Source organism: Vicugna pacos, chromosome 32 (assembly GCF_048564905.1).
Source record: "Vicugna pacos chromosome 32, VicPac4, whole genome shotgun sequence".
NCBI classification, from domain to species: Eukaryota; Metazoa; Chordata; class Mammalia; order Artiodactyla; family Camelidae; genus Vicugna; species Vicugna pacos.
In genome coordinates, this window is record NC_133018.1 from 3,838,346 (window position 1) to 3,854,477 (window position 16,132).

General features: G+C 53.1%; 1 gene segment (V, D, J or C); it reads right to left on the reverse strand.

Annotated features, from left to right (window-relative positions):
• Positions 1-394: 394 nt before the first annotated feature.
• Positions 395-4,866, reverse strand: LOC102527201 (immunoglobulin lambda variable 2-14-like). The segment is given in 5 exon segments: positions 395-486; positions 605-632; positions 1,775-1,901; positions 4,012-4,414; positions 4,798-4,866. Coding segments are annotated over 5 exon segments (696 nt in total).
• Positions 4,867-16,132: the final 11,266 nt, after the last annotated feature.

Genomic DNA, 16,132 nt, shown 5'->3' on the forward strand with positions numbered 1-16,132 from the left:
GAGTGAGACCCAGAGAACCACTCAGGGATCCCTGAGTGCCCGCTGTCATCATCATACATGACCAGCACAGGGGCTTGGCCTGGCTTCTTTTTTTTTTTTCAATATTTAAAAAAAAATTTATTTTATTTTTAGAGAAGTCTTTTTTTAACATTATTTTTTTAACATTTTTTATTGATTTATAATCATTTTACAAAGTTGTGTCAAATTCCAGTGTTCAGCACAATTTTTCAGTCATTCATGGACATATACACACTCATTGTCACATGTTTTCCTCTGTGAGTTATCATAACTTTTTGTGTGTATTTCCCTGTGCGATACAGTGTAATCTTGTTTATCTGTTCTACAATTTTGAAATCCCAGTCTTCTGCTGGTACCAGTGAGCATAACTGCTTCCTCAGCTGGCTCCTTGGCAGGTGATCCTGGCCGTCTGTCCCAAGGACACGGACACTGCGGGGGGCTGAGTCAGTGCAGAAGAGGCCATGTAACCTGCAGGAGAGGAGAGGAGAGTGAGGGTGGGGACCAGGGTGTCATTCCCTAGGACCACGCACTCCACAGCATCCCCTGTGCTGAGCTGACATTCAGGGCCTGGCTGATGTCTGGGTACCCAGGGGTCTGAGTCCTGGGGGCAGCACCTGTACAGAGAGAGAGGAGGGGCAGCAGGAGAGGGGTCCAGGCCATGGTAGAGGTGCCCTGAGCTCTGCTCTGAGACCACGCAGCAGAGCAGGGCTCCTCAAGGTCCCTCTTATTCCCTCAGCACTTCAGGGCAGGAGGGCTTGGGTTTATGCAAATTTACGCCATCCCTGGGGCTCCTCACTGAGAGGGGAGTCACCAGTCCTTCAGCAAGGGCAACTCACTCAGCCTCCTCCCTGGCTTCTTATGTCCCCAAATCAGACCTGGCCTCCAGAGGCCTTGATCTCAGGCCCCTTCCTGTCTCTGACCACGTGACCATTGTCCCAACCATCCCTGCCTGTGGATTCTGCTGGGTTGGCTCAGTGGAGTTGTTAGCCTGGCAGGATCCTAGAGAGACAAGAGGGATGCACTGTGCCCTGTCCCCTCAGTGTCCTGGGTGGCGCTGTGCATGTGAACCTCCAACATGGTCCCTGTGCTGTCAGGGGATGGGGTGGTCAGTCCCGACTTCCTGCCAGGCCTGACCCTCAGACCCCGGTGGACCCCCAGGGATGATTCACTCTGAGGCTCCACCTGGGCAGCCCCAGCCTCAGTTCTGATTCTCCTGTTGCCTCTTCTGCCCCCTGCTGGAGGAGGAGAGCCAGACCAGGAGCTCCCTTCCTGCAGGTCACCCCGAAGGCCTCTCACCTAAGATGGTGTGGAGAAGGGATTCCAGCCCTGCCTCTGGGCCAGCTGTGACCCCGGCCCTGCCCCGCCCAGCAGAGATGTCACCTACGGGGTGCAGGTGCGGTCCCCATAACGTTATCTTGGGGTGGAAATGCCCTTCCCGACACTTTGGTTTTGTTATTAGAGTGGAGGGTGCGAGATGAACTTCAGCTTGTCTGCAAAGTGCCAGTGTCCATAGCAATGTGTATGGTACCCTGCAGACCCAGGTCTCCTTGTGTTTAGGAACCAAGATGGATACTATCCCCACCCCAGGAGGGCAGTTGTATGATACTGTTTCTGGTACTTGAGTTCATTTGTGCCTCGTGACATCATTATCACCGTCCTCATCACTGTCCTCTTCATCATTACAATCACCATCACCATCCTCGTCACCATCCTCATCTCTCCTCCTGTGGTTTCCATGTCATCTCCCCCCTCTCACAACTCTTGGGGGGTGAATGTCTAGCTCAGCATCATCTGCCTTTTTGAGGATACAGGGTGTCTCCTTCTTATTCCACTGGGAATCCATCTGGAAATCATACCGATGGCTGAAGCCCTTTCTAGGATTCCTGCAGAAGGAGGACAGGGAACTCCAGGACCTCATGACTCACTGGGATCCTTGCCAATTTTCTCTTTGGTTTTAATGCATTCTGGGTGCCTTTTATAATTTAAGTTGGAACAAAGGCTTAATAGCTGGTAATGCCAAGACCCAAAGAGAGGAAGTCCCCAGATTAATAGAGAAAAGTGAGATGAGCCCAGGATGGAGGCCAGGGATCAGACCCTGGTCCTCTGGGGCGGTACTTGACCAGGACACAGGAGCCGTGAGGGCCAGGCTGGGTGGCAGGCCTGGGCTCCTGGGGCTCAGTGTTGTCCCCACCACATCCTGGCTTGGGGAGGTCAGCGGGGCTGTGTCCCAGGGTAGAGCTGAGCATCTGTTGGGGTGGGAGGCTGGTTTGGCCATGCAGGGGCCTGGCCTGGATCCTGCTGGCTCTGCTGGGCAGGACTGCTTGGTCCTCACTGTCCTAAGTGGGTGGGAGTGACGGCTCATGGCCAATCTACTGGAGACAGATGAGTCTTCAGGGGTTTATAGGGCCTACATGTTTACCAAATGCACACTGAGACTGGCTTTTTAAAAATTAACCTTTCTGTCATCTTTATGAGAGTTCTGACTTCTTAACACGACTGTAATTACTATTTAGGGTTTTTCTGAAGCAAGTGTGAAGGGCCCCCACGCGCACTTCTTACAATCCATAGAAGTTGTCTGGCTGCGCACAGCGAGCACGCTCCTCTCTGTGGACCATTTGCAGAAGCTCTACTGCCTGGAGTTACAAGGATTCAGAGCTGATGAAGCTGGACCGGAGAGAACTGCTGACCACGTGTGAGGGGGGAGCCTGAGGGGCTCATTCGCTCACACAGGTAATTAGCTGTCACAGACGTTCTGGGTTTCTGGGGAGATGTGGCAGTGCTGAACTGGACACATGAGTGTTGGTTCTGGAATATGTAGAATATGGAGAGCGAGAAAGACACTGTATGGGGCACCAGTGACCCCACCTATTTTGTCCAGGGAGAGGGTGAATGGTGATCACTGCCCCGTTCTTTCTCCTGTTTTGTTGGTGAAAGGACTTCAAAATCATTTCCTGTACTTTATTTTCAGACTCAGCAATTTAAAAAAACTATAGTAAAATACCCATCCATGCAATGTGTCACTAACCACCGTGATGGTTGAATTCGTGTGTCCACTTGGCTGGACAAGCAGGTCCCACTGGTTACTCATTTCAGGGGGTATTGGGGCTGTTTTAGGAGAGCATTAGCCTTTAGACCCTGGGGCTCAGAGAAGCACATGGCCCCTCCATGTGGGTGGGCTCCATCCCATCCCTGGGGTCCTGGGAAGAGTAAATGGTGGAGGAGGCAGAACATCTCCTCCTTGAGGGTCCCTGGGATGTCACCCACGTGCCCTGGATGAGAGGCATGTCTGCCTCCCTGGATCTCAGGCCTTGGGGCAGAATCACACACAGGTCCTCGTGGGTTCCCCTTTGACGGTGCCCCTTGGGACTTCTCAGCCTCCAGAACCTTATCGAACAATTCCTCCTAATCCATCTCTGTACCCTATTGGCTGTGTGCCTTGGAGAAGCCTGGATAATATGATCTGTATCTCCTTAAACAGAAGGTCTGTACCCATCAGACGGTAGTTTTGGGGGCTCTGGTCCTGGGGTCCAACAGGAGGACCGTGTGTCCAGGAGAAGTTCTGCAGGAGGAGCCCATGGCAGGTCCGCCCTATCTCTACAGTTTGTGCTACATCTCAGGGGAGGAGGGCCCTGGGGTCAGGGGCTGGGGCTCAGTCCTTTCCGGTCCTCAGGTAGCCCCCAGGACGTGGGGACTCTTCATGCAGGAAAGCACAGGACCTCGTCCCAGGCCTCATCCAGCAGGTTCCTCCCAGAGGAGAAGGATTCCCCCAGAACCCCTCCATCTCACACAGCCCCCCTCTCCCACAGACCCGTGATCACAACTGGGGCCACAGTCACACATCGTGATCCTAAACCTTTCCTTTCCTCCCAATCCTGACTGCAGCCTTTGAAACCCAGAACAGCTACCTTCTCCCTTTTTATCAGGATAAACCTCGGCTCTGAAAGGCCAGTGTCTGCAGCCCTGGAGGAGCGGGGCCAGAACCCGAGAGGATACCCGGGCCTCAGCCTGACTTCCCACTGCTCAAAGGAGACTGGGGTGAGCACCAGTCCAGGCTGGGAGGTTTGTGTCCCACTTCCCCATCTGCCTCTGTCACTGTGAGCATTAGCACTGCTGTCCCACACCTGACAGTAGTAGTCGGCCTCGTCCTCGGCCTGGGCCCCGCTGACGGTCAGGGTGGCCGTGTTCCCGGAGTTGGAGCCTGAGAACCGCTCAGGGATCCCTGAGGGCCGGTTGCTATCTTTGTAGATGACCAGCACAGGGGACTGGCCTGGCTTCTGCTGGTACCAGTGAGCATATTTACTTGCAATGTTGTCCCCGCCACAGGTGATCTTGGCCGCCTGTCTCAGTGCCACCGACACTGAGGGTGACTGAGTCAGTTCGTAGGAGGCCACAGAGCCTGCAGGAGAGAAAGGATACCTGGGTTGAAGATGAAGGACCTTTTCCCAGGAAACCCCAGCAGCTGACATGCTTTGAGCCCCAGGGATTCCCTGGGCCCCCAGAGGCCCCTCCCATCAGTCTCGCCCCCAGTGACCCCGTGGGCTTGACTGGTGGATGGAGCCCCTGAACAAATGAGAAACCTGCCCCCTTCCTCTGGCAGGTGCAGCCCCTCAGGGCTCACACAGCACTGAGCACAGTATGGGATGTCATCGCTTCCAACCCCTTATCCTGCAGCAGGACCACCAGCCTCCTGCCCCCACTGGCAGCTCCCCTCTGAGCTCAGTCAGAGCCAGGCTTGTCCCCAGCCCTGGGCGGGTGTGGATGTGATCCTGGGGGCAGCACCTGTCCAGTGAGCCAAGAGGCTGAGGAGGAGGGGCATCCAGGCCATGGTGGAGGTGCCCCGATTCTGTTCCCCGAGAGTCAGGCTGGGCAGGTTTCCCCCTAGGCCTCTCTTATCCCCTTGCTGGAGGGAGAGCTGCTGGGTATGCAAAGCAGCCAGCATCCAGGGGGCGGCCTGAGGGGCTCTGTGGTTTCAGAGAAGGGCTCAGTCCCCAGGGACCCAGAGAGGGAGTGGCGGCCCTGAGACTGCGCCCTAAGCCCAGGGGCTCCTCCTCTGCCTGCTGGTCCCAGAGTCTGGGGACATGTCCTACCCACATTGTGCATTGATGTCACTCCTGGTCGGCACGGCCACTGAGAGGCCAGAGATGAATCTGTTCTTTTTCAACCCATCTGTAGGTGACACTTTGATGCTGACAGGTGCAGGGTCCTACCCCTGATCACAGCTCCTGGGCTCCAGAGAGGGAGTCAAATTCGTTCTTTGACAAAGTACGTGGAGTGTTCCAGAGCCGTCATGGTCTGTGTCTGCCCTTGGCTGTGAGCTCCTGGGGCAGGCTGCATGCTGTCCTCAGTGTCCCCATTTTGCATCCGGGTCAGGAACTGACCAGGAGCTGAAAGAACTGATTTCTGTTTAGGAGAGTAGGAGGGGGCTTCAGGGTTTAACAGCTCTGTCAGCGAATGTTTATCACTATCAACATGCCTTCCGTTGCTGTGGAAAATATATGTCATAAAGATAATTATGATGTGAGTCCAGAAGAGTTTGTTGAGTGACTGCTGTGTGTCAGACCCAGGGAATCGGGAAGTGGGGAAATTCTGGTCCCCTCCCTCTTCTCTGTGAGGGGTGAGCGGAGGGACAGGTTGGGGATGGTGGGGGAGCTTCCAGGGAGCAGGAACAGCTGTGTCTGGAGGACCTGGGCTCCGAGCGCAGGGGAGGAGGGCATGTGAGATCACAGGGAGGACTGGTTGTGGACAGTGATGCCTTTTAGCAGGGTATACTTTGGCCGGACATCTGGGTGGGGCCAGGAATTTGGCACCACCTGTAAGAGCAGGACTGAGACACTCGGAGACAGAAAATGTGTATTTGAGAGTGAAGGTGACACTGTAGAAGGACACCTGTCCTCCAGTGTGAGGTGGTGGTTACATACCCCCTGCATGTGGAACTCCTGATGCCCAGGACACGCCCACTCCAGGTGAATTTGCCGTGTGACTCTGCTGCCCCCTGGCGGCTGCTCTGCACATTGCTGGAGGCTCAGGGCGTCCTCTGTCCTGGTGCAGATTCAGAACCACTGCTCAGGTGTGACTCCCCCAGCAGGGATGGCGGGCCCCAGGGCCGGACGTGCTCATCTCTGCGTGGCCCCTGCCTGCCTCAGACCAGGCATGAGGGTCTCAACCTCACTATGAACATATGAGAAGGCCCATTTGCAGGGGGTGATGGCCGGACCCCAGCAACATTGTTGCACAGGTCTCTGGGGTCACGGGAAGTTAATGCGTCTGGCTCTGGGCTTGGTCTTGGGGGACACATGACACAGGGACTGACTTTTGGTGGTGCTGGCTGTTGGTGCAAAGCCAAAGAAGGGCAGAGGTAGCTATTGCTCCAAAGTCAGAGACAGAATGACACCCACCCACCCAACATTACTTCAGATCCACTTTCTTCTGGCAGATAATCCTTCCTGCAAGTCACATCCCTGGCCTTCAAAGTTCCATCTAGATGATGGGGCAGCCTAGTGGACACTCTTGGATCTGGGACAGAGCAGAGAGTCCCCCCCAACATTATTCCCGTGTCTCATCTTCTCCATTCACCTGAAAGCCAGACGATGGCTACTCTCAGGTCTCTCTCTTCAAGAACTGACCTTTCCCCCAGTGCTGGCCCCTGGTACCAAGACTGTGTGTGACGGGATCCTTGGTTTGGCAGGAGACAAGTAGTTCTGTTTTACCACCAAGGTGGAGGTGGGTGTGGACCATTAAGTCCTGTGGGACCAATGGAGTAATCGGATCATGTGACAGAGACCGTTGGTGTTGACCGATGATCCTGGTGTCCCTGGAACTGAAAGACAGGGGCAGCCTAGCGGTTGTCAATCATCTGTGTCAACAGAGAGCCTCATCTGCGAAAGACTTTTGCAGCTACTGGGCCCCAGTGGAAGCTGTATCGTGACTGTGAGCCCCTACGTCCCCTGGGACCAGAGACACCTATGGGGATGGAGCAAGGCCTGACCTGCCGGGTCATGGGTGGGCATGCGCATTAGCTCTCAGTCCTCAAGTAGAGAAGGTTGATATGAGGTCGGGCCCACCCCCAGGTCCTGAAGCCCCGGGAAGCTGCCTGGGGAAGTGGCATAAACACCCCTGAGCCCAAGTCCTAATACAATGTCTTTTCTCCAGCAACGCCCACCTCTGCCTCATGGGGCGACGCCTCTGACCAGTGTCGCAGAGGAAATCCCTTGGGGCTGGTTTGCAGAGTTTTGGGGATGTTATGAAGACACAACTTAGAGCTAACCATTGAGCATTCCACCCCAACAGGGACACCCTGAAGGGCAGCAGTGGAGGAGGATTCTCCTGGATTGATGAGTGACTACTGGAGTCGGGTATCCTGTCCATTAACCTGAACACAGACGTGGCTGGAGGGGGCTGTGTGCTAATTTATGGGCTGAGACTCAGACTTTTAGTGGACCGTCAGATACGTGGCAGGAATACAAGGAAAAGACACAAGTAGAACCCCCGCAGAGGGACCCGGAGATTCATTTATTTGTGTCCCATGAAAATTCTTAGCACCGTGTGTCCTGAAAAGGAAGTGATGTTAATAACCAGGTGGACAGGAGGACTCTGTGGATAGCAGCCTGCCTCCCTCTCCAATCATCGCTGGGTGGACGCTGTGACCCGGCTCCCCCATGGGAAGGGGGATGCTCCCCCATGGGAAGGGGAGCATCCTAGTCAGGATGGTGCCAGTGTCTACAGCCGACCTGCCCACGGCCACTTCCGTCACCAGCCTGCCAATAGCACAGACCAGCACGGCTCCTGTTGGACACCCTTCCCTCGGGAATACGCCAGGGACCTGGTGGTCTGTTGATGACATCAGACCTCTTCCAGCATGGAGGGGGAGCTCTGCTCTTACTGACAGATCTTTGCCGCAGACTGGGAGTTGCCCTCTGTGACTGCAGTGCTTCTGCCCCAACTGTTGTCCCCGGACTCATAGAATTCTGTGTTTCCTCACGGGGCTTCTGACCGTGAGCTCACTCCACATCAGAAGAGAGGTTGCCGTGGGCCCAGGCTCACTGGCTTCACCGGTCCCACCACTTTCCCCAACATTCTAAGGCTGCTGCCTTAGTGATGGACCAACAGCCGATGGAAGAGCCAGTCACTCTGCCAGACAAGTGCCAACGCCGTGTGGGGGCGGGTAATGCCTTCCAGGTGTGACATATGCTCTAAATCTGTGCACAATATATGATGCTCCTTCCATCACCAGGATTCACGGGGCCAGGATTCAAGGTGAGGGATTGGGAGGGCTCCACCCATATTATCCCTGGGACCTGCTGAGGACATTTGCTCCCTGTCCCCTGACCTCCAATCTGCTGGCCTAGAGTCTTAGTTCTGAAGGGGAAATGCTTCCACCCAGAGACACGACAATAATCCCATTTTACTGAGACTAAGACTTTCTTGTGACTTAGGGTTCTCCTGCCTCCCTGGACACATCTCTGTCTGTCTCCACCCAGGCCCTCCACACCCTACACACACCTTAGGCACAAAAAGACCATGACAGCCCCATCCTGCCAGGGAGAAATCCACCCCTGATCCACCGTGTGCAGAGCAGCCTGGAGGGTGGGGGGAGGGCAGCCTGGGAGCTCAGATCTGGGGGAACCGGGCCAGACCTGTCACTGCTTTATCCATAGGCCTCTAGGGGCAGGAGGAGAGGGTAACACAGATGGAGGGGGTTTTATGTCCCACTTCCCCATCTGCCTGTGTCACTGTGAGCATTATACCCACTGCTGTCCCATACCTGACAGTAATAGTCGGCCTCGTCCTCGGCCTGGGACCCGCTGATGGTCAGGGTGGCTGTGTCCCCTGACCTGGAGCCAGAGAATCGCTCAGGGATCCCTGAGGGCCTGCTGTTATCATTATAGATGACCAGCACAGGGGCCTGGCCTGGCTTCTGCTGGAGCCAGTGAGCATAATAGCTTCCTAAGCTGCCAAATTGGCAGGTGATACTGGCCGTCTGTCCCAAGGACACGGACACCGCGGAGGGCTGAGTCACTGAAGAGGCCACAGAACCTGCAGGAGATGACAAGAGAGTGAGGGTGGGGATGTGGATCTGAATCTCTAGGACCACGCACCCCTCAGCATCCCCTGTGCTGAGCTGATGTTCAGGGCCAGGCTGATCCCTGGGTACCCTGAGATCTGTGCCCTGGGGGCAGCACCTGTGCAGAGAGAGAGGAGGGGCAGCAGGAGGGTGGTCCAGGCCATGGTGGAGGCACCCTGAGCTCTGCTTCTGAGCCCACAGCCGGGGGTGGGGTCTGGGGACCTCTCTTATCCTCAGAAGGGACATCCTCATGCAAATCTACTTCCTGGCCCTGTGGCCCTGGTGACCAGCTCCCTGCTCAGCATAGAGCAGCTGGGCTCAACAGAGGATGTCAGTGAGAACCCCACTCCCAGGCTAGAGCCCAGGTCCCAGAGGTGTCTCTGGTGCTGAGTGAGGAACTGCTGCCCCCTGCCCCCAGCAAGTGCACTCACACCTCAGTCTGGGCCTGGGCTTCCCCTCTGTGCCTGGGTGACACAGTCATCCTATGTAGTGCTGAGGACATCACAGCGGGGCTGGGCAGTGCTTGAAGCATGTGCTGCAGGGACAGCGGTCACCATGCTTCTCTGAGAGGCCAGAATTTCTTCATTGGACAAAGTGAAATTGCTCATGTACCTTTCAGGAAGTCTTTTCTTCAAATATATCAATTTATTTTTGACGAAAAAGTTAGATGATTTGTTTGGCTCTAGGGTTAAGCAAGAATTGTTTGGTGATGCCAAATACATGATTCGAAAAAGAAAGATGAAAACATTGAACCCCATCGGTATCAACATCTTTTGTTTGCAAACTCTCTAAGGGGGATGAAAAAAACAGAAATAACAGACTGAAAGAAAACTCTGCAAAACACAGACCCAGTGAACGACTAGTGGAGAGAATATATAAACATGCTGAAATGTAACCAGTAAAAAGAAAAAAATGACAAGAATATTTCACTTAGAGAATGGCCAGTGGACTAGAAGAAACAGTTTGTGGAAGAGGACAGCGAGGTGATAATGAGCTTGTGAACAGCCCTCCCTTATCAGCCAGGAGGGAAATGCAGATGACACCACAGTGAGGTATCTCTTCTCACCTATCAGAGGGGCTACAATAAAATCTTGTCAAACCCAAATGCTGACAAAGATGTGGAGAAACTTAGTCGCACATACATGACTAAGGGAAGTGTGAGCTGGTGCAGAATGTCTCCTAAAGAATTCGCAGCTTCTTAAAGAATTTACCTTGAGGTCACCATACACCCCAGCCATGCACAACTGAGCATTTATTTTAAAGAAGTGAGAACTTATGGTCACAGGGAAATTAGACGCATTAGTCCACAGATCCTGAGTGCGGACCAGCCCCAGCTGAGAGCAGTGTTGACGTCCTTCAGTGGGTGACTGACTGGGTCCCAGACTTTTGGAATGGAACCGTGGACCAGTACTCAGCCATGAAAAGGACCGGATGCTGAGCGCACAGGGCAGTTTGGATGCATCTACAGGGGATTATGCAGGGTGAACAATGCCAATCCCAAGGCGAACTGCTATGTGATTGTACGTTTTTCCTTCTATCCATCATTTCTAATGGTTTTCTTTTCCCTCTGTGGTTTCATCCCTTTCCTATGGTTCTATGTCAAGAATCTGCAGAAAGTTTGGAGATGGAGACCAAGGAACGATGTCAGGGGTTACGGAGGGTCCCGGTGCAGAAGGGAGAGCCCTGATCATCATAAGGAGCCCCCTTCAGCCTGCCCGTGGGGGAGGGCAGGGGGCTGTGCCCGGGTTAGAGCCGGAGGGTCTGTGGGCTGGGAGGCCGCTCTGGCCGTGCAGGGCCGTTTCCATGGGTCTTGCTGTAAAATTCAATCTGCCCGTGTCTGTCTTTTAATTGTGGGATTTCCCCCACTTACCATCGACAGGATTCATAACACATTTCTGTGAAAATGTCTCATCTTGCTTCTTCTTTACTTTTTGTCCCATGTCTTCCTCATTGCTACTTTGCTTTTTCTTTATTTTTAATTAACTGAATATTTTTTATGATTTCATGTTCACTTCTTTTATGGCTGATTGGCTGAAACTGTTGTTTAAGTTGGTGCTATTTAAACGCTGGCTACCGGGCCCACTGGACATGCCAAACTTGCCCAGATATTACACCACTTCTCACCCAGGGCACTGACGTCACCACGTGACCCCCTTCCTCTCAGAACTTTGAGCTACACGAGCGTGTGTTTGCCTCACTAGACATTGCAGACCGTGTTGTACACTGTTATTCTTTTCTGCTCTAGAGATTTCTTTAATAGAATGTGATATGAGACAGAGCTTCTCTCTTTGTGCACGTGGCCACATATCTGACCTTCCCATTTCTTTGTGTGGATTCCTATTTCTATCCAGGTGAGAGGGGTCCTTGGCCATTTCAGGCTCTGAGGCTCTGCTGGTGATTGAGTCTCTCTTTGGGGGTCTGAGAATGTTGTCTTCTGCCTTCCATTTGGACAGATATTTCCAGTGAGTGGAGTTCAGAGTGGACACGGCTTCTTCTGTTGCTGTTGTGTTGTGTTGTGTTGGTTTGTTTTTGCTTTTTGATTCTAAAGAGACGGCTGCAGTGTCTGCTTGCATCCGGTGGTCTCGAAGGAGGGAGGCCCTCAACCCACTGTGCTCCTTCCTCTGGGGAGAGCGTGTCCTTTCTCTGCGTCTGCTGTTGTGTCTCTTTGACACGGCTTCTAAGGACTCGACGTCAGTGTGTGTTGTTGTTTCCTTTGTGTTTCTTGTGCTTGGAGTTTGTGGAGCTTCCTAGATCTGTGGGTTCCTAGGTTCCATTGAAATTAGAATATTTTCAACCAGTATTTCTTCAAATATTTTTTCTTTCCACCTCCCCAACATATTTTCTGACTCTGAGATTCCAATGCCCCTGTACTAGGCTTGTGGAAATTTTCCTACAACATATGATGCTCTGTTCATTCATTTTTCAAAGTTTGTTTCCCTCTGTGGTTTCGTGCCTTTCCCATGGTTCTATGTTGACGATCACTAAGCTTCTCATTGCTATGGAAAACATTGTCCTTCTCATGCAGTGTAATTGCATCTCACTGTGGTTTTCATTCCTAGAGGTTTAAGTTGGGTTTTTAAAACATATCTCCTTAGTATGTAGTGAACATAGGCTGTCATTCCTCTACCCTCATGAACAAGTGGAGGAGGAGGATAACCATTGTCTGAGCATCCTTCCTGCTACATCTTATCATCTGTGCAATTTCATGACCAGATAGGAATTGTCTCTTGGGTGACACAGATGGGGAGGGGGTTTGTGTCCCACTTCCCCATCTGCCTGTGTCACTGTGAGCATTATCACTACTGTCTGCTGACTGACAGTAATAGTCAGCCTCGTCCTCAGCCTGGGCCCCGCTGATGGTCAGGGTGGCTGTGCCCCCAGAGCTGGAGCCAGAGAACCGCTCAGGGATCCCTGAGGGCCGTTCACTATCTCTGTAGATGACCAGCACAGGGGCCTGGCCTGGCATCTGCTGGTACCAGTGAGCATAACTACTTCCTAAACTGCTTCCTTGGCAGGTGATCCTGGCCGTTTGTCCCAAGGACACGGACACTGCAGAGGGCTGAGTCAGTGCAGAAGAGGCCACAGAACCTGCAGGGGATGAGAAGAGAGTGAAGGTGGGGACCAGGGTCTCATCCCCTACGACCACGCAGCCCGCAGCATCCCCTGTGCTGAGCTGACATTCAGGGCCAGGCTGATCCCTGGGTACCCTGGGGTCTGAGCTCTGGGGGCAGCACCTGTGCAGACAGAGAGGAGGGAGAGCAGGAGGGGGGGTCCAGGCCATGGTAGAGGTGCCTTGAGCTCTGCCTCTGAGACCTGACAGCAGGGCAGGGCTCCTCAAGGTCCCTCTTATTCCCTCCTAGAACCTTTGGGGCTGCGAATGGTTAGTGTTTATGCAAATGCCCTTCTCCTCTGGGGCTGAAATTTGATCCAAAGCAGTTGTGGCCTCAGGACATGTGACTCAGGAGGACAGACTAGATCCCCCATTTCCTCCAAGCAGCTCCAGGGCAGGGAATCAGCCCTGGCCTCCAACCTTTACTCTGGAGGATTCCTGGAATCACTCGTGGATCTGGTGCATAGATGATCATCTGTTGATGGTGCAAGGTCCTTAGTGTGACAAGTTTCCTGGACATTTAATATTCTAATTATAATTGCCAATACTTCCTGAACATGACTTCTTCCCTGTATGGTCTCCATCCACCAAATCAGACATCAGCTCTCATGCCAGGCAGGGGTGTGCCTGCAGGAATGTTCCGCCTCTTCTTTTCCAAACAGTCCACACAGGACGTGTTTATATCTTCTGTGCAGTTTCTAGACTTCTGTGTGTAGCAGCAGGTCTCGTGTCCCTTATGCAGGTTGTCACATGCTAATTTAAATATTTTCCTGGGACATGGTCTTCCTCTGGGAAGGTCACTCTCTTTGCAGATCACCCAGTTCCTCTTTCATTGCACCTCTAGGAGTTTGGACACCAGTTTGGTGAGCAAAGCCAGGCATTGTGAGGCTGTCAGGATGTTCTTTCTTTCCATGAAGGAGGGACATATTCAGCCAACGAATGATCAGTCGGTGACTGTCCAGATACCAACCCAGTTCCTCCCAGGACCTCGTTTTAGATAAAGGCAAAGCCTTTGGTATAACTGGGTGTCTACTGTGCGGTTGGGGAGGTACGTGGAAACAGAACAGGTGCTCTTGATGGCGACTGTGATTTACAGCACCCACACCTGGTAAAGCGCGATACTGGTGACGGGGTTAAGGTCATCACTTCCGATAGAGAAGCGGTTGTTTGCCAGTTTCTTACGCACAGCTCCCAACCGCAGGCGACCTGCTGTCAGTGTACCGGCTCATCGCAGGCTGACCTGTGGAGCTTTCATTCTCTGTCCTGCTTTCCCCATGGGAATCGTCCCCACTGCGTGGTGGCATCAGTGGGTCTCCTCCAGCCTTACCTCTCCTCTTCTCCATCACTTCTGTGAAGGGCGGCCCTCAGACAAATCCCCCACCCAGCTTTCTGCTTGCCCCCAGGGCTGAGTCCCAGCGGGGGGAGCACCTGCCAGATGAAGGGTGCATGGAAGCATGGCATGCTGAGGGCTTTATTTCTGTGTCCCTTCTTCTGTCACCCACCCTCCTTGGGTGTGAGTGTCATCACAGCTGCTGAGGGCTGCACGGTGACACTGATGGGAAGTACAAATGGTGTCAGTTGAGAAGATTCACAGCTGGGCCAGTTCCCCACAAACACAGACATGGTCCCCCAGCGCCCCCTGCTTCTCGCACATCTCCTTTCTCCTAAGAGACTTCAGGCCTGAAGGACTCAGGTTTGGGCCTCCGACTCCCTGGGTCCTTTCTTGAAAACCTCTAAGTGAAATTTCTCAAGTTTACGCTCTACCTGAGCTTAGAAGTCCTCGAGTCCAGCCAGTAGCTCGCTATCAAATACTGTCCATGTCTTCTGGCACATTCTGACATAAAGGGAAAGCGTGTGGTCATTTGGAGACGCCCTTTTGGATTCACCCCAAAGTCTGGTTATTTATTTGGACCTGGGATTCATTGCTCTGGGCTGGATGTCTATTTAGTAAGTCTTTCCCCAATCCTCGGGGGAGTGACCGAGGGAAGACGGAGTAGGGGGTGTGACCCTCCTCCACGGGGCTGGGATAGGTATTTTAGACGTTTTGATGTGATTAGCTGGTGGCCCTCACATTGTAAGATGGATCAGCCAGCTGCAGAGATTTGGGCAGCTGAGGCACCAATAAATCTCTGGAGATTATTTGCCTCAGGGGATTTGAACCCTGAATGGAGCCCAGGGACTCCCTGAAAAGTGCTGGTGACTTCCAGTCACATGAGAAGGAGATGAGAGAGGAAGGAAAACAAAGCTGTTTGCATACTATGTGTATACACACACACACAGACACAAACACACAGACACACACACACACACACACACACACACTCATGATGAAGTAAAGAGGAGACACTCCTGACGCCTGTAGCCCTCACGTCCGTGGCTGGTCCCGCAGGCACAGCTGGGATCCACAGCCCCCTCCTTCTGCTGCTCGGGCTGCGTTTCCTTTGCCTTCCGCAAGCGTCTCAGATGGTCATGATTCTTGATCTTGGGGTTGGGGCGGTGACTCAAACTTTCTTTCCCTAAGATTCTGGGCTATGAGCAGATCTGTTTGGACTGTCGGGTCAGTCTTGGTTTGTGGTGGCCCACGTTGCTGAGTCCTTGCATAATTTCTGGCCTGGTCACCATTGACACCTGTTCATGAGGCCATGGGATGAAGACAGAGGAGGCTGGGAAAGATGCTGCCTGGGACCTGCACAATGAGTCATCCTGGCCCTTTATTACAAAAGACCTCCTCCACTCAGGTCACCCGTTGGTGACTGTTCACACTGGACACAAATATGTTCACTTCTTTTTAATATTTTTTTGCTCACCTGGAGTGTATCTTTCCCCAATTTAATTTTTTGACCAACTTTCCTATCATGTTTCTTCCAAGTCCCTGACCATCCAGCCAAACCCATGAATCAGTGTATAATCGCACGCTTGGCCATTTCTCCTGCCAAAAGGCGCAACCAGGTGCGCTGCCGGAAGTGATTCCCACGGAGGGTGTCCTCTTACCGTGTCCCTGGAGGACGCCCCGAGCGGGGCCGCAGTGGCGTGGCTGCCCACCTGTGCTGCAGTCTTTGCCAGGGGAACCTGGCCATATAGTTCAGTGGGTCAGATGGCACCCAGTTCATGGTGGGCAGTTCAAGCCACATGGTAACTATATTCTAAAACTGGAGAAATGACCACAGGATGGATTCAGGGACCCACCCGAGCTACTTTGACACAGACCTGAGATAAAACACCATTCACTGTTCAGCTGATCTCTAGAAACCCCGACTCTCACTGGAGGGCCACGGTGAGGTTTGAGGATCCCAGAACCAATGTCAGTTCACAGCCGGGGTCCAGTAGTCCCTGAAAAGTCTGATTATTTCCTTTTCCCCAAAGCACAGTTACCCCGATAAAGGCTATTGGTGCCTTGGGGAAGCCCGGGAGAAAGACCAACAGTATGAATCTTCAGTGATGCA